This window comes from Eublepharis macularius, chromosome 3, assembly GCF_028583425.1.
Source record: "Eublepharis macularius isolate TG4126 chromosome 3, MPM_Emac_v1.0, whole genome shotgun sequence".
NCBI lineage: Eukaryota > Metazoa > Chordata > Lepidosauria > Squamata > Eublepharidae > Eublepharis > Eublepharis macularius.
Window position 1 is genome coordinate 85,724,944 of NC_072792.1, and position 14,386 is coordinate 85,739,329.

Here is a 14,386-nt window from a genome sequence, read left to right on the forward strand (position 1 = left end):
GAAGTCGTCTATCCTCCCATTAATTGAACTAGTCAGTTCAGTACTCCCTCTGACACAGGAAAATGGGTGTTAATTTGAATTATCCTTACTTGTTAAGTAGAACAGATGAAAAGGACTATTTCAGGTCCGTGTCATCTAATTTTGTATATTGTAGTCGTTACAGTTTTGCTTGGCTGCCTTTTTCATACATCTTTCTACCCTTCCTGCAGTGAGTTCCTCTGCTGTTGAGGAGGCAAACTGCTAGTGGCAGAATTTTGCTAACAGCTTCTTTATAAAGAGAATTTATTTTGCACAAAAATAGATATCAAACTTATATTGCTATTAAAAATATTTTAGCAGGATGAGCAAGTGGAATGATTCAGAAGCTTGTATGATTCACATACAAGCTTCTTCATACATACTTCTCATCTTTTTAGATCAACATTATCTGGATACTCTAACTTAACATAAAATATTGTTTCTCCTCAGTAAAATCTAGTAACAGTAACCTCTGTCTAGTTCACTAGAATTCATAACGGATTTTTCCCAGCTCTAGTCTAAATGTTTTGTCATAACCCCTCTTAATGTGTCTCCAGCTTCTTGGCTACCCGTTTGAACCCTTCCTGTGCCAGTTCTTTTCGAACCTATAGGCTCCTGTATAATTACATTAAGTAACAGAATATATACTTATTAATAAGAGAAAATATGCAAAGTTTATCAAATATATCCAAAACTGTGATGAAGGAACTTTGTCACTTGTGTTAAAGCTGAAAATAATGGAATCTTTTTTTTAGGCAAGTTGGACAAATGCAAGCAAAAAGCAGCGTGAAAAGCTACTTGAGCTCATTCGTCGCCTTGCAGAAGATGATAAGGATGGTGTGATGGCACACAAAGTACTGAACCTTCTGTGGAATTTAGCTCATAGTGATGATGTTCCAGTTGATATCATGGACCAGGCTCTCAGTGCCCACATTAAAATCTTAGATTATAGTTGTTCACAGGTAAATATATACACTTGGGTTTACTTGGAGCTGGATTCTATAGACATTTGCAGAAGTGTATTTTGCCTGGATTTCACTTTTCAAGATAGCATCTCTAACCCTTGAAACTGAATTTACATGTGGCAAGAGGAGGTAGAATTATACAAAATCTCCCTGACCTTGCTTTGGAAGCTCCACTGGAATAGTGAAGAGGGGTATTTTATGTCTTAATTTCTTCTCCTCACTGCAGCTCCCTTTGCTGTATGATTTTTTTGTCTGTTTTGGTCTAGGAACTTCCAGTAATGATGTCAGGAGTTATGTAGGGCTGTTGGGGAAAGGGGAAACTGAGAAGATACATACATGATACATAAGTGTTGATATGATCCTATCTACAGTGATACAAATGGGGAACCAGAAATAAGTAAAGTAGCTGTACACTGCTAATAAATTACATGCTGAAATTTTAAAAATTGTTTTTCCAGGATCGAGATACTCAAAAAGTACAATGGATAGATCGTTTTATAGAGGAGCTTCGCACAAATGACAAATGGGTCATTCCTGCGCTGAAGCAGATTAGGGAAATTTGTAGCTTATTTGGTGAAGCACCACAAAATTTGAGGTGAGATGTCAGTACAAATTTTTCACTTGTTTAATGTGTTGGACTATGTAGATGGCATAGTTTGCCTGTTTTGTTACTAGTATATACATATAGGAAATTATAATATTCAGGGCTGGAGCTAGTGTTTCCATTCTGTTTACAGTAGATCCTTCCTCCAATGCAAGGAGTGTTCTGGTTTGAGAATCCTTGAGTAGGTGCGAGACACCTCTCCTCAGTGTTATATTCCTTGTTTCAATGAAAAGCTTCACCATCAGCAGAACATAAATGTTTGAATAAAACCTGTATTGATGCATTGATGTGTTGGATCAGATAATACAGGCTACTTGGATGTAATTGATTTTTTTCAGTCTTTAAAATTGGAAATGGAATAATAGTCATAAAACATTTTAAACAGAAATTTATAACAGTCCCTCCAACTTACATTATTTTATACAATTGAGATCAAAATGTGCTACAAGCAGAGTGCAGATCATTTCAGAATGTTACTTGCAAGCCAGGTCACTCTGCAGGAATTAATCACTCAAACTGCACATTGCGAAAAGGACAGTAATTACAAGGAACTCTGTTTAACCTTGGTCCCAAGAATCTGGAGTATTGGATCAATATCTGGACTTAACAGCAAGCCAGGCATATTGCTGTAGAATAGTTCCTTGCTGTCTAGAACAGACCAGACACAGGGTTTTCTGATCCGTTCTGCCGTGTAGTTGATATTACTACACTTTCATGTGACATGACTCACAAACAAGAATCACTCAACTAACTCAGTACCTAATTTTGGCTTCTGATTTATTTGTATCCCTCTATGTGCTGCCCCAAACCATGCTCCAGAATCTAGTAACTAGAGATGGGCACGAAACGAACCACGGAACAAAATTCCGAACAGAATGGTTGGTTGGTTTTCAAAGAAACGCGTTCTGCGGGTCTGCATTTTTACGGAACAAACTACTTTTCCTACAGTTCCGTTCCGTTGCTGGTTCGGGAAGCCAGACACCTTGCGCCATTCAGTCCATCACCCAGGCAACGGTGGCAGTCTTTTGGTTACCCCCAATCTGAGGCCTCCACACTTGATTGGCAGCTGTCCCTGCGAACTAGAGAGGTCCCACTCTGTCTGGCCCATCCAGCCAGGAAAAGGGCCTGCCCCTCAAAATAGCTGCCAGCAGACACTCCAATTTTTTACTACTTTGAGGAGAAAAATGACAGAAAAGGGGGACCCATGGATCATGCCTTTCCCGGGGTTCAATCCCTCTGAAACTTGGGCGGGGGGGTCAATAGAGAACAGTGAGGACTATGTCCCCTGGAAATTTGGTGGGTATTGGACATCGGGAAGGTCAGTTCGTAGCTCCTCAGAGTAGCTTCCAGCAGACACTCCAGTTTTTGCCACCGTGAAGAGAAAATGACAGGAAAGGGAGGGACCCATGGATCATGCCTTTCTCAGGGTTCAGTCTCTCTGAAACTTGGGGGGGGGGGTCTTTAGAGTACAGTGAGGACTAGGTCACCTGCAAATTTGGTGGGTATTGGACATTGGGAAAGTCTTGTTTAGTTTGGCTGTGAGCCAGAAGGTGCCCGTTCTGGGCTCCCTTGAACCTCAAACCGGTTTAGAACCGGCTCAAGTTTGGCTAATTCGTGGTTCGTGTTCGGTGAAAATGAATGAACCACGTGGTGCATTTCCCCCCGTTCCGTGCCCATGTCTACTGGTAACTTCTAAAACTACCTGCAGCGTGATATGGCAGTGAGATCTGCTGTTAGAATACTCTAGTCTACTTATGCAGCCCCTTCAATATGCCTTAATGAGTTCTCTGGATTCTGGATTTGAAATTGAAACAGAGGAAAGAATAATTGTAAAGATGTTTTTGCTTCAGTAGATCATTTCATGTGTGCTCTTTTGTCCTAACTTACCTTTTGTAAATACATTTTTGGTTTTAACGTTACTTATTTAATATATGGTAAATTTTTACTGTGTGATTTTGGCTATACAAAATGGCGGCTGCTATGGGTTCCCATTCTTCTGTTCTAAAGTGGGATAGATATTTTAATGAAAGTTTCTTAGTAATAGTATGTATAACTCTTTTGACCTGTTTTAACTGCAGTCAGACTCAACGAAGTCCCCATGTGTTCTATCGCCATGACTTAATCAATCAACTTCAGCACAATCATGCTTTAGTAACGTTAGTAGCAGAGAATCTTTCAGCATATATGGAAAGCATGAGGCAGTATGCTAAAGGTAAGTACAATTTGGCAGTGCAATTGTGATAGGCCATCTCATTTGTTTATTTTTCCATGTTAAATATTTATTTTATTTGAAACTTGAATGTTACTGAGAAATTTGTGGAGTCAAGTGTATTAAAACAAAACGTGTACTTGGTATGTTCAGTTTTTATATTGTAATGTAATTTTGTATAAAACATTAACTTATATACTTGTATGTGAGAGAAAAAATCCTCAACAATCCCAGAATGCAAGTTAGGCTGAGAGAGAGAAATACTGGCTCAAGGTCACCCACTGAGTTTCATGGTGAAACCAGATCTCCCAGACCTAATACAGCACTCTAACCACTACACCACACTGACTCTCATATCTAATTCTGAACTTGGGCTCAGAGTATACATCAAAAAATCCACACATTGGGGCCAGGTACAGAAAGGGGAGAGTTCTGTAAATCCAGGGGAATCCAGTTTGAACATGTTTTATAAGTTCTACAATCCATAACTTTGCTGAAAAATCCCAAAGCTTTAAAAAAATAAAATGGAGAAGTAATCCTGCCCTCCTGCTATGCTGAGCAAGATCTTGTGAAATTCATTGCAAGATAACAGTGGCAATCTGGCTGGAGGTGGCTTCAAGCAAGAAGCTGGACCCCAGACCCCGTATCAGCTTGCGAATGACAGCTAGTGGAGAGACACTTGGAGCAAAAAGCACATCTGTATGCTATTCTGCTTCTTGCCACTCAGGTAAAGTAATTGGTATACTTTCTGCTCCAAGCTTAGGCCCTGTCCCCAGTCACCAAGTCAGTGTTGGAGGAAGTGGAGGCTTGGAGCAGAAAGTATGCTATGTGCAATTTCTGTCCCAAGCTCCTACTTACTATATCGGGGGGCCCATGAAGTAGCAGAGGAGGGGAAGAAAATGTCTCTTCCCTTGCAAGTTCTCACAGGTCCCCCCACTTACCCTTAACATATATTTTAAAAAAGAATTATTCAGGGAGCAGGCAAATTGTATCGATACAATTTTTTTATTTTTGTGTTCTCAATATTTCATCATAAATATTAACGCTGTTGCCATTTTAAAATATCTACCAAGTGCATATTAGAGTGTGTATCTCCTGTATTTTAGCTTAAGTCCTTTTGTCTTCTATAAAGTTGCAAGAGACTTTTAGAGTGGCAAAATTCACTCTTTTCTGCAAATATAGTATCTGACAGTAAATAACTTCAAGAAACTTCCAGCCAGATTACTTTTTAGTCATTTATACTTTTGGCTGGAATGTGTATTGTGTAAAAATTAATTTCCAAAATAAAAGGTAAGCTCAGAGTTAAAATAAGCTCAGAGTTAAAATAATATGCAAATGAAATGAGTTCTAATTTAAAGTTAAACTCGAAAAAGTATGTATGTATTTCATTTATACCCCACCTTTCTCATCAATTGGGACCCAAGGTGGCTTACGTTATTCTCCTCTCCTCCATTTTGTCCTCACAACAACCCTGTGAGGTAGGTTCGGCTGAGAGCATGTGACTGACCTAAAGTCTCCCATCAAGTTTCCATAGCAGAGTGAGGATTCAAACCTGGTTTTCCCAGATTTTAGCCCAAAATTCTAACCACTGTAGTTGAATTCCCTTATAACATAAGACAGCTGAGAAATTTTAAAATGTTGCATAATAGGTCTCATGTAGTCTTTTTCTTCTGTAACAACAAATTATTACATTAAATTTGCAGAACATGGAGAATATGATCCGCAAACTGTAAGGCCAGGGAGTAGATACAGCCATGTGCAAGAGGTCCAAGAGCGGTTGAACTTCTTAAGGTTGGTTTGAGTAAAACTTGATGTACATTGGATGAAAATATTTGGTAATAGGTATCAGTTGCCATTTTGAAATGCTTCTTTATTTTTGTTCAATTTAATTACAAAATACTATTTATAATTTGATGCATTAGACAGTGTTGTAACAATGGAAGTGGGGTGAGTCCTGATTTTTTGTTTTGTAATCTGAGAAGATAGTCTCACATACAAGAAGATAGTCTGTAAGGATGGAGGCAGTCTGTAAGGATGGAGGTTGAATATTCCCTAGAATGCCTATTCCATGGAGACTGCATGCTTTGTTTTTATGAAAAATGAACTTAAGAGTGATTTGTTTCTATTTACACTATAGCTGGATTGCCAAAAGAATGTGCCCTTCAAGCCAGTTATATGGAGCCTTGAACTGCCAGTATGCCATGAGAACCCTGCGGTTGTCAGTTATTCTGGCATCATAGGAGATCACTGGTATATGGAAGTACTTAACACTGAATAAAGTGATAGCGTTTCCATGATTCCTGAATGGGTGGAATGGGTTTCTTAAACAGCAATTCAAACAGTCCTGCTTGGGGGATATCAGCTAATTGTTGTGGTTGGATGAAGTCTCTGTCAGTCGCCTATGTCCAAGTACTCTCCTCTAGCTGCCTATGAATATAAAAGCAGGCAAATGCCAGAATAGAGGTCAATAGAAGGCTTTTTGAACAGTTTGGAGCATTTACTACTTAACTGTGAATGTGCATGGTCTAGATTGTATCTTGAGTAATGAAGTTGCAACTTTACAAGTACTACAGATGTATTTTCATGTACAAGAGAAGTTAATTAAGACATCTGAGTGATTATGTTTTGTACAATACTACATGCAAAATGTTCACAGAATTTACTCTTAACTTGTTCTACTGGATGTAGTTTTTTAAATCTTTTACATGCTTTGAGAACCTTGAGGAATAATAAGGGGACTAGAAAACATATATGCCTAACAAAATAATACTACATATCTTCCTTTCACATATTTAGTTGGGAAATGTGCTCAGTTAGGTCTAATGGGACAAGAACACTCCTTCCTGCAAACTTTGAATAGAGGAAATTAATATTCAACTAATGCAGGAGTCAGGTTCTTTATTTGTTTGCAATCCAGTTTACTTTATACTATTAGGTTTGTTTTCATTTAAAATAACTATGAGCAGCAATTGTTAGCTTATGGCCATTGACAGGATATTGACAGGATTCTGGCATCTGTTAAGCCTGCTGCTTGTGCATTTTATCCCTGCCCGTCTTGGCTACTAAAATAATGTAAAAGACCACATAAATGAGTCGTTGATGTTTATCATAAATCACTTAATTACCTCAAGGTGCCTTCCCCGGGCCACTCAAAGAGACGTTTATTGAGCTGCTATTTAAAAAAAAATCTCTAAACAAAAACAATGTGGCCAATTATCATCCAGTCTCTGATCTGCCCTTTCTAGGCAAAATAATTGTGAGAGTAATAGTAGACCAACTCCAGGTCTTCTTGTAGTCTGGACCCTTTTCAGTCTGTTCAGGCCCAGCTAGGGGACGGAGAAAACTCTGGTGGCTTTAGTTGATTACTGTCTGAATATAGGCTAATGCCATGCTTCTTTGTTGCTCCTTCCCGATCTTTCTGCAGCCTTTGATGCAGTAGATCATGCCATCCTATTGTGGTGTTTGGAAGCAGAAGAATGTACATACCCTGTATAGTTTAAATCGGTCCTTGTGGAACAGACTTAGAGGATTGCTGTTGGAAATCAGTTATCTTCATTGTGGGAATTATCTTATGGGGTTTCACAGGGTGCAATCTTACTCCTGGCGTTATTCAACCTCTATGGAAAGCCTTAGGAGAAATCATTTGTAGCTTTGGAATGGCATGTCAAATCAGTAAGCAGATGACAACTGGCTCTATATCTCGCTGTCTAAATCCCTTGGTGATCCAATAGAAGTCTTGAGTTGGTGCCTGTCAGCTGTGGTTAGATGGCTGAAGGTGAACAAATTGAAACTGAATGCAAAGAAAATGGAAGTGAAGGTGGAGATCTTGGAGGACATTGTGCTTCCTACTTTTGGTGGTGTTAATTGACCCTTGCCAACTCTGTGAGCCAAGGCCTTATGCTGGATCCAGCATTGCTACTGGAGAAAAAAGTTAAGGTAGCTGCAAAAAAAATGCCTTCTTCCAACTTAATTTAGCCCAGAGGATGATCCCTCCTTGTCATGGCCTCTGGCCATCTTTATCCATGCCACGCTAACATCGAGAGTAGACTACTGTAGTGCACTCTACTTAGGTCTCCCCTCAAAGCCAACTCAGATACTCCAATTGATGTAGAAAACTGCAGCTCAGTTATTATTGGAAGCTATATGGAGCATGAATATTATTCCATTCTGCAGTCATTCCATTGGATTCCCATCAGGTACATGTCCCAATTCAAGATTTTGGCTATCATATATAAACCTCTTCATGACCTTGGTCCCTTATATCTGTGGCACTACCTCTTTCCTATATGCACCACTATGGCAGCTTTATTCATCTGAACAGGGCCTTCTGCGAGTGTTACCTTGCAAATAGGTAAAATCTACCTGCCCGTACGTACACATTTTCTGTTGTGGCCACTCCTTATGGACCTGCCTGAAGAGGTTAGGAGGGCTCTCTTTCTTCTGGATTTGCTCAAACTGCAAAACTGAATTATTCAGGAGGCTTTTTTACATGGGTAGGAGGCCGTACTGAAGGAAATGGTTCAAAGAGATGCATTGGTAAAGAGAGAGGGACTGTAGATTATACCACTGTATACTGTCGGTTGCTGCAAGTATGTTCCTATTGCTCTGTTTAATATGTCCTGTTTAATTACTTATACTTTGTTTCAGCTCTCAGATTTCTGCTTGTTTGCCAATTTCAACAATTGTAACAACACGAGAGTATCACGAAAGAATAGAAACCCAAAAATAGTTTGTGAAACCTAACTAACAAAAACCTTAAATAATGATAATTCAATCACACACCAATAAAGAACGTATTTGAAATTTAATCATATGCTATTATTACCCAACAAAACTCTATTGAACATAATATACACAAATGAGACACACAAAGACCCCCACAGCCACTTCAAAACTACAAGCAATACTTTAACATTGTACTCGGAGGCTATAATTTAAAGTGCTGTGTGCTATACCTTGCTGTAGAGAAATAAATATTTACTATAAATACAATTCATCATATATATAATTATAACAAATGTTGTTAAAGTGCAAGGTGCTGAAGCAGAAGATTGTTCATTCGAGCGCAAAGCCTCAATTTGCCAATTTCAGCAAATTTTGCATACCATATTGCATTGTTTATTGAATGTCCCAGCTGTTGATTGTATTGACTTGCATTGTGTAATCCGTCTTGAGTCTCAGCGAGAAAGGTGCACTGTAAATAACATAAAGAACTATCCCAAGAGAATATATTTTTATTTAAGTATTGTTTTGCTTATCATGGTGAGGCAGGGATGAATCAATAGATGAATGGATACTTTTTGTAAGGCTGAAAGCTGGTCCAAAAAAAGAATAATTTTATGAAAACTCCTTGGTTGAGTTCAAGACAGTTTTCTGAAATCTCTGGTTTATGTTTACAACTGGAATGACTTGCATGAGTAAAGCATTGTCATAAGCAAAACAACGGGTTTACAGTTTGATAGAAATTAGGACTTCCGGTTTGGGATCCATGGAGGTCTAACGCAGCTCTAAGTGCAGAGCTGACCGGGCTGCCGTTTCAGCGGCCGGAGGGGCACAAATAGCCCCCGGCCACCTGCTCTCAGGCGGAGAACAGGCAAAGAACGCTCAAAGACCTTAGGGCGCGTTGATCTCGGGCGAGGGGGGGTTCTGCGCTAAGGATTCTCTCTCGACCCTTGAGGTCCCACCCTTTGACAGGTCGGCATAGATCTCTGCGACAGACCCGGGGCCAGTGCGGCTGGCATAAGACCTTCGTGCCCAAGCTTCAACAGGGGGAAAACAAACGGAAAGAGAACTTAAGATTGAAGCAGTGATGACAACCCAGAAAGACGTTTGAAAAGGTAAAGATCACTATCTCCTGAATTGGGATGGATTGTTAAAAGCAACGAAGTTTTAAAAGGACTTTTTAAACTGCAACAGACTTACTATAAGGAGGGGGAAACCCGGCAAGAAATAGATTCCAAAAAGGACTAAGTAAAAAGAAGTAATTTCAGAAAAGAGACATTTGTTTATCATACCTGTGGTTGAGAATCGATAGCAGGCTGTGGGAAAACTTCTACCATCGTGAGAGCTGCAGCGGAGAGTCGGGAAACAGGAAGTACGTAATAGTGATAGAGTCGCCAGAAGGAGACGGCCCCTACTGGAAGACAGGAAGAAGGGCATCGCCATTTTTGAACAGGGAAGGGCTTTGGCTTCAGCAAGGGCGGAAGTAGGACATCTTGGATTACAAAAGGGTACAGAGAAACCATAGAGAAAAGACGCCCGACATTTTGGATTTTTGAAGCGATTTTTGTTCATTTAAAGGACCGGGACTTTTAAATTAATTAAAAGGACTACCAATTTGGACGCCACGGAGCTAAGAAAACGTGCAGACTCGTGGGAGCGAGGTAAATCAAGCCCCACGATGTCGAAGAAAGAGTGGCAAGCAGCCATAGAGAACTTGGACAAAAAATTTTGTGAAATGCTAAAGGAGCTTAAAGAAACAAAATTGGAGTTGGTGAAAGAAGTCAAAGATGTTAAAGAGACAGTTAAAAATGAGCTGGCAGAAGTAAAAAAGGGAATGGAGACGATACAAACCGACCTGCAGGCAGCGCAGCAAAAAGTTAACTATGTGGAGAAGGCGATGGACAACCTTACAGAGACGCAGCGAACGGACATGAGAGTAATGAGGGGAAGAATGGCAGTTGCGGAGAGTAAATATATGGAAAAGCAGCTGAGGTTTCGAGGTTTGTTGGAAGTAGAAGGAAAGACAGCACAAGAACAGGTGACTGAAGTGTTAGCTGAATACCTGGAAAAGGAGGAGGAGGAGGTTGTGGCTTTCCTAGATGTGGTGTACCGAATAAATTCCAGATTTGCGACCCAGAGAAAGGTACCAAGGGATGTGATAGTGCAATTTACGACAAGGAATGTAAGGGAAATGATAGTGACTAAGCAATTTCAAGATCCATTGATAGTTGATGGCAAGACAATTATCATCATGAAGGAGTTACCCAGATCGGTGCTCTTGGACCGGAAAAAATACAAAGTGTTAGTCCAGACTTTGAAAGACATGAAAGTAAGATACAGATGGGAATTACCGGAAGGGATATCTTTTGAATTTGGAGGGGTAAGAAAGCGCATCAGATCGGAATTGGAAATGGAAAGGTTCATGATGGACAATGAAAAAGACTTACCAACAACAAGGCTTTGAATATGGAGTGCAAAGTTTTATCGTGGAATGTAAATGGACTTAACTCACCTAATAAGCGAAAAAGTATTTTCCACTGGCTATTAAAACAGAAATGTGATATAGTTTGCTTACAAGAGACTCATATTAGAAACCAGGATGTAAAATACCTTAAAGTAAGTAAATTGGGCATTGAATTTGTAGCGGCCTCAAAAAAGAAAAAAAGGGGAGTGGTACTATATATAAAAGAAGAGCTGCAACCAAAGGTGATAATTAGAGATGGGGAAGCCAGATTTATAGCAGTGGAATGCATTTGGGACTTAAAGAAAGTGTTGGTGATTGGAATATATGCGCCTAATGGAGCTAAAGAGTGCTTTTTTGAGGATTTAAAGAAGCAACTAGATGAACTTTCATATGATCAGATAATACTTGCAGGAGACTTCAATGGAGTTACGAATTTGGAACAAGACAAGAAATCAGCCACTACACAAAAGAAAAGAGGATTATTACCAAAGACTTTTTTTGGATTAATGCAACAGGAAGCGTTGGAAGATGTGTGGAGAACGCAGAATCCCACAATCAGACAGTATACCTTTTTCTCTGCAAGACACTCTACCTTATCGCGTATTGATATGATCTGGGCCTCAAAGGACTTAGTACTTTGGACTAAGGAAGTAGAAATAATGCCTATGGTAGGCTCAGATCATAACCCAATTATGTGGAAATTTGGAAAAAGAACTAAGAGAAAAGGATGGAGAATAAATGAGGATTTGTTGCAAGAGGGAGAAAATATGGAAATGTTGAGAAGGGAGACTAAATTCTTCATACAGTACAACATGAATCAAGAAGTACCAACCAACAAGGTATGGGACACGTACAAGGCAGTAATCAGAGGTGTATTAATGGACTTAAATGGAAGACTTCGAAGGAAAAAAGAGGAGAAGAGACAGGAGATTATGGAAAAAATAAAAGCCAAAGAAATCCAGTTGAAGAAAAGACCAGGGAAAAAGAAAATATATCAGGACATTAAAATCCTTCAGGAGCAGTTGACGGCCATGAATAATAAAGAATTGGAATGGAATCTGAAAAGACTGAATCAAAAGTCGTTTGAAGGGGCGAACAAACCTGGGAAATTTTTGGCATGGCAATTGAAGAAAAGAAAGGAGAAAAAGATAATAAATAAAATATGTGATGACAATAAAGTACACCTGGAACAGGTCGCTATTAGCAGAGCCTTTTATAAATTTTACGCTAAATTGTATGATAAGAAAGAAGTGAATAAAGATGCGATAGCCGCATATCTGGAGAAAATGAAGCTGCCAGTAATGTCCGAGGAGTGGAGAGTTAAACTAAACAGTGAAGTAACAGAAGAAGAGATAAGGAAGGCAATACAGTCAACAAACTTGGGAAAAGCGCCAGGGCCTGATGGACTCACAGCTAAGTTTTACAAGGCAATGGCCAATGAACTGGTACCGTTTTTAAAAGAGGTGATCAATGGTGTTATGAGGGACCAAAGGATCCCAGATACCTGGAGTGAAGCAAATATATCATTGATCCCCAAAGAAGGACAGGACTTGACCAATGTTAAAAACTACAGACCTATCTCTTTACTTAATAATGACTACAAGATTTTTGCAAAGATCTTGGCGGAGAGAATAAAGGGGTGGCTAGCCGAAGTTATTGGAGAAGAACAAGCAGGCTTTTTACCAAATAGACAAATCAGAGACAACCTAAGGACAGTCATAAACGCTATAGAATACTATGACAGGCGATGTGATAAGGAGGTTGGTTTCTTCTTTGTAGACGCTGAAAAAGCATTTGACAATTTGAACTGGGACTTTATGTTTGCCACCATGGAACAGCTACAAATGGGGGAAAGGTTCATAAGAGCAGTGAGAGAAATTTATAGAGACCAGAGTGCAGCAATTGTGGTGAATGACGAGCTGACTAAAAAACTGATTATTGGAAAGGGTACAAGACAAGGTTGCCCGCTATCCCCATTGTTGTTTATTTTGGTTCTTGAAATTTTGATGATGCAGATTAGAGAAGATAATGCAATCCGTGGTATAAAGATAAAAGACTTTTCCTATAAGGTCAGAGCGTTTGCAGATGATATAATGTTAATTGTGGAAGATCCAATTGAAAACATGCCTAAGGTAATAGAAAAAATAAAAGAGTTTGGAGACTTGGCAGGTTTCTATGTAAACAAAAAGAAATCAAAGATTTTATGTAAGAATATGATTAAACAAAAGCAACAGTTATTAACGGAAATAACAGACTGTGAGGTAACAAGTAAGGTGAAGTACTTGGGAATTGAATTGACTGCAAAAAATATAGATCTATTTAAGAATAACTATGAGAAATTATGGACTCAAATAGAGCATGATTTGATCAAATGGAATAGGCTGAACTTGTCATGGTTGGGAAGAATTGCAGCAATTAAGATGAACGTGTTACCAAGAGTTATGTTTCTGTTACAGACGATACCAATCATTAGGGACTCCAAGCAATTTGATAAATGGCAGAGGAAAATATCAGAGTTTGTGTGGGCAGGCAGGAAGCCTCGAGTGAAAATGAAAGTGTTACAGGATGCAAAAGAAAGAGGGGGAATGCAACTGCCCAACCTGAGACTTTATTATGATGCAATCTGTCTGGTATGGTTGAAGGATTGGATCACATTGAAAAATCGCAAACTGCTGGCCTTAGAGGGATACAAAAAATTATTTGGATGGCATGCATACCTATGGTATGATAAAGTAAAAGCAGATTCTATGTTCCTGCATCACTATATTCGGAGAAGCCTCTTCACAATTTGGAAGAAGTACAAAGAATACTTACAAGAAGGAATTCCCTCCTGGGTGGTTCCATATGAAGTAATAGATCCAAGAACGGTCGATAATGAACAACAGTGTTTAACGTATAAGGAGATAACTCAAATAGAATCCTTTAAAATAAGAATAAGAACGCAACAAGAGATGTCTCCAAACTACGATTGGTTTCAATATAGACAAGTTAGAGATCTTTATTACTCAGACTGTGCGAAGGGAGGGATAAGGATGGAAGACTCAGAATTAGAGAAAGTAATTTTACAAGAAGACCAAAAGGAAATTTCTAAGGTCTACAAAGTGTTGTTAAAATGGTATACTGAAGATGAGACAGTCAAAGTGCAAATGGTGAAGTGGGCTATAAACTTTAACAAAGAAATAACAATGGAGGCGTGGGAATACTTGTGGAAACATACATTGAAAATCACGACATGTACCAATATTAAAGAGAATATTTACAAAATGATTTACCGTTGGTATCTGACGCCAAAGAAGATTGCGCTAGGGAACTCGAATATGTCTAATAAATGCTGGAAATGTAAAAAACATGAGGGATCAATGTATCATATGTGGTGGACTTGCGAGGTAGCTAGGCAGTACTGG

The 14,386-nt window shown here is 39.1% G+C and overlaps 1 protein-coding gene across 1 annotated transcript in view; it reads left to right on the forward strand.

Annotated features, from left to right (window-relative positions):
- The window catches only part of USP9X (ubiquitin specific peptidase 9 X-linked), a 141,649-nt gene that overhangs the window by 55,019 nt on the left and 72,244 nt on the right, over positions 1 to 14,386 (forward strand). Inside the window, exons 12-15 of the mRNA XM_054973413.1 lie at positions 774 to 980; positions 1,442 to 1,578; positions 3,666 to 3,799; positions 5,500 to 5,587. Coding sequence (XP_054829388.1) covers positions 774 to 980; positions 1,442 to 1,578; positions 3,666 to 3,799; positions 5,500 to 5,587 — 566 coding nt within the window. The remainder of the gene's footprint in view (positions 1 to 773; positions 981 to 1,441; positions 1,579 to 3,665; positions 3,800 to 5,499; positions 5,588 to 14,386) is intronic.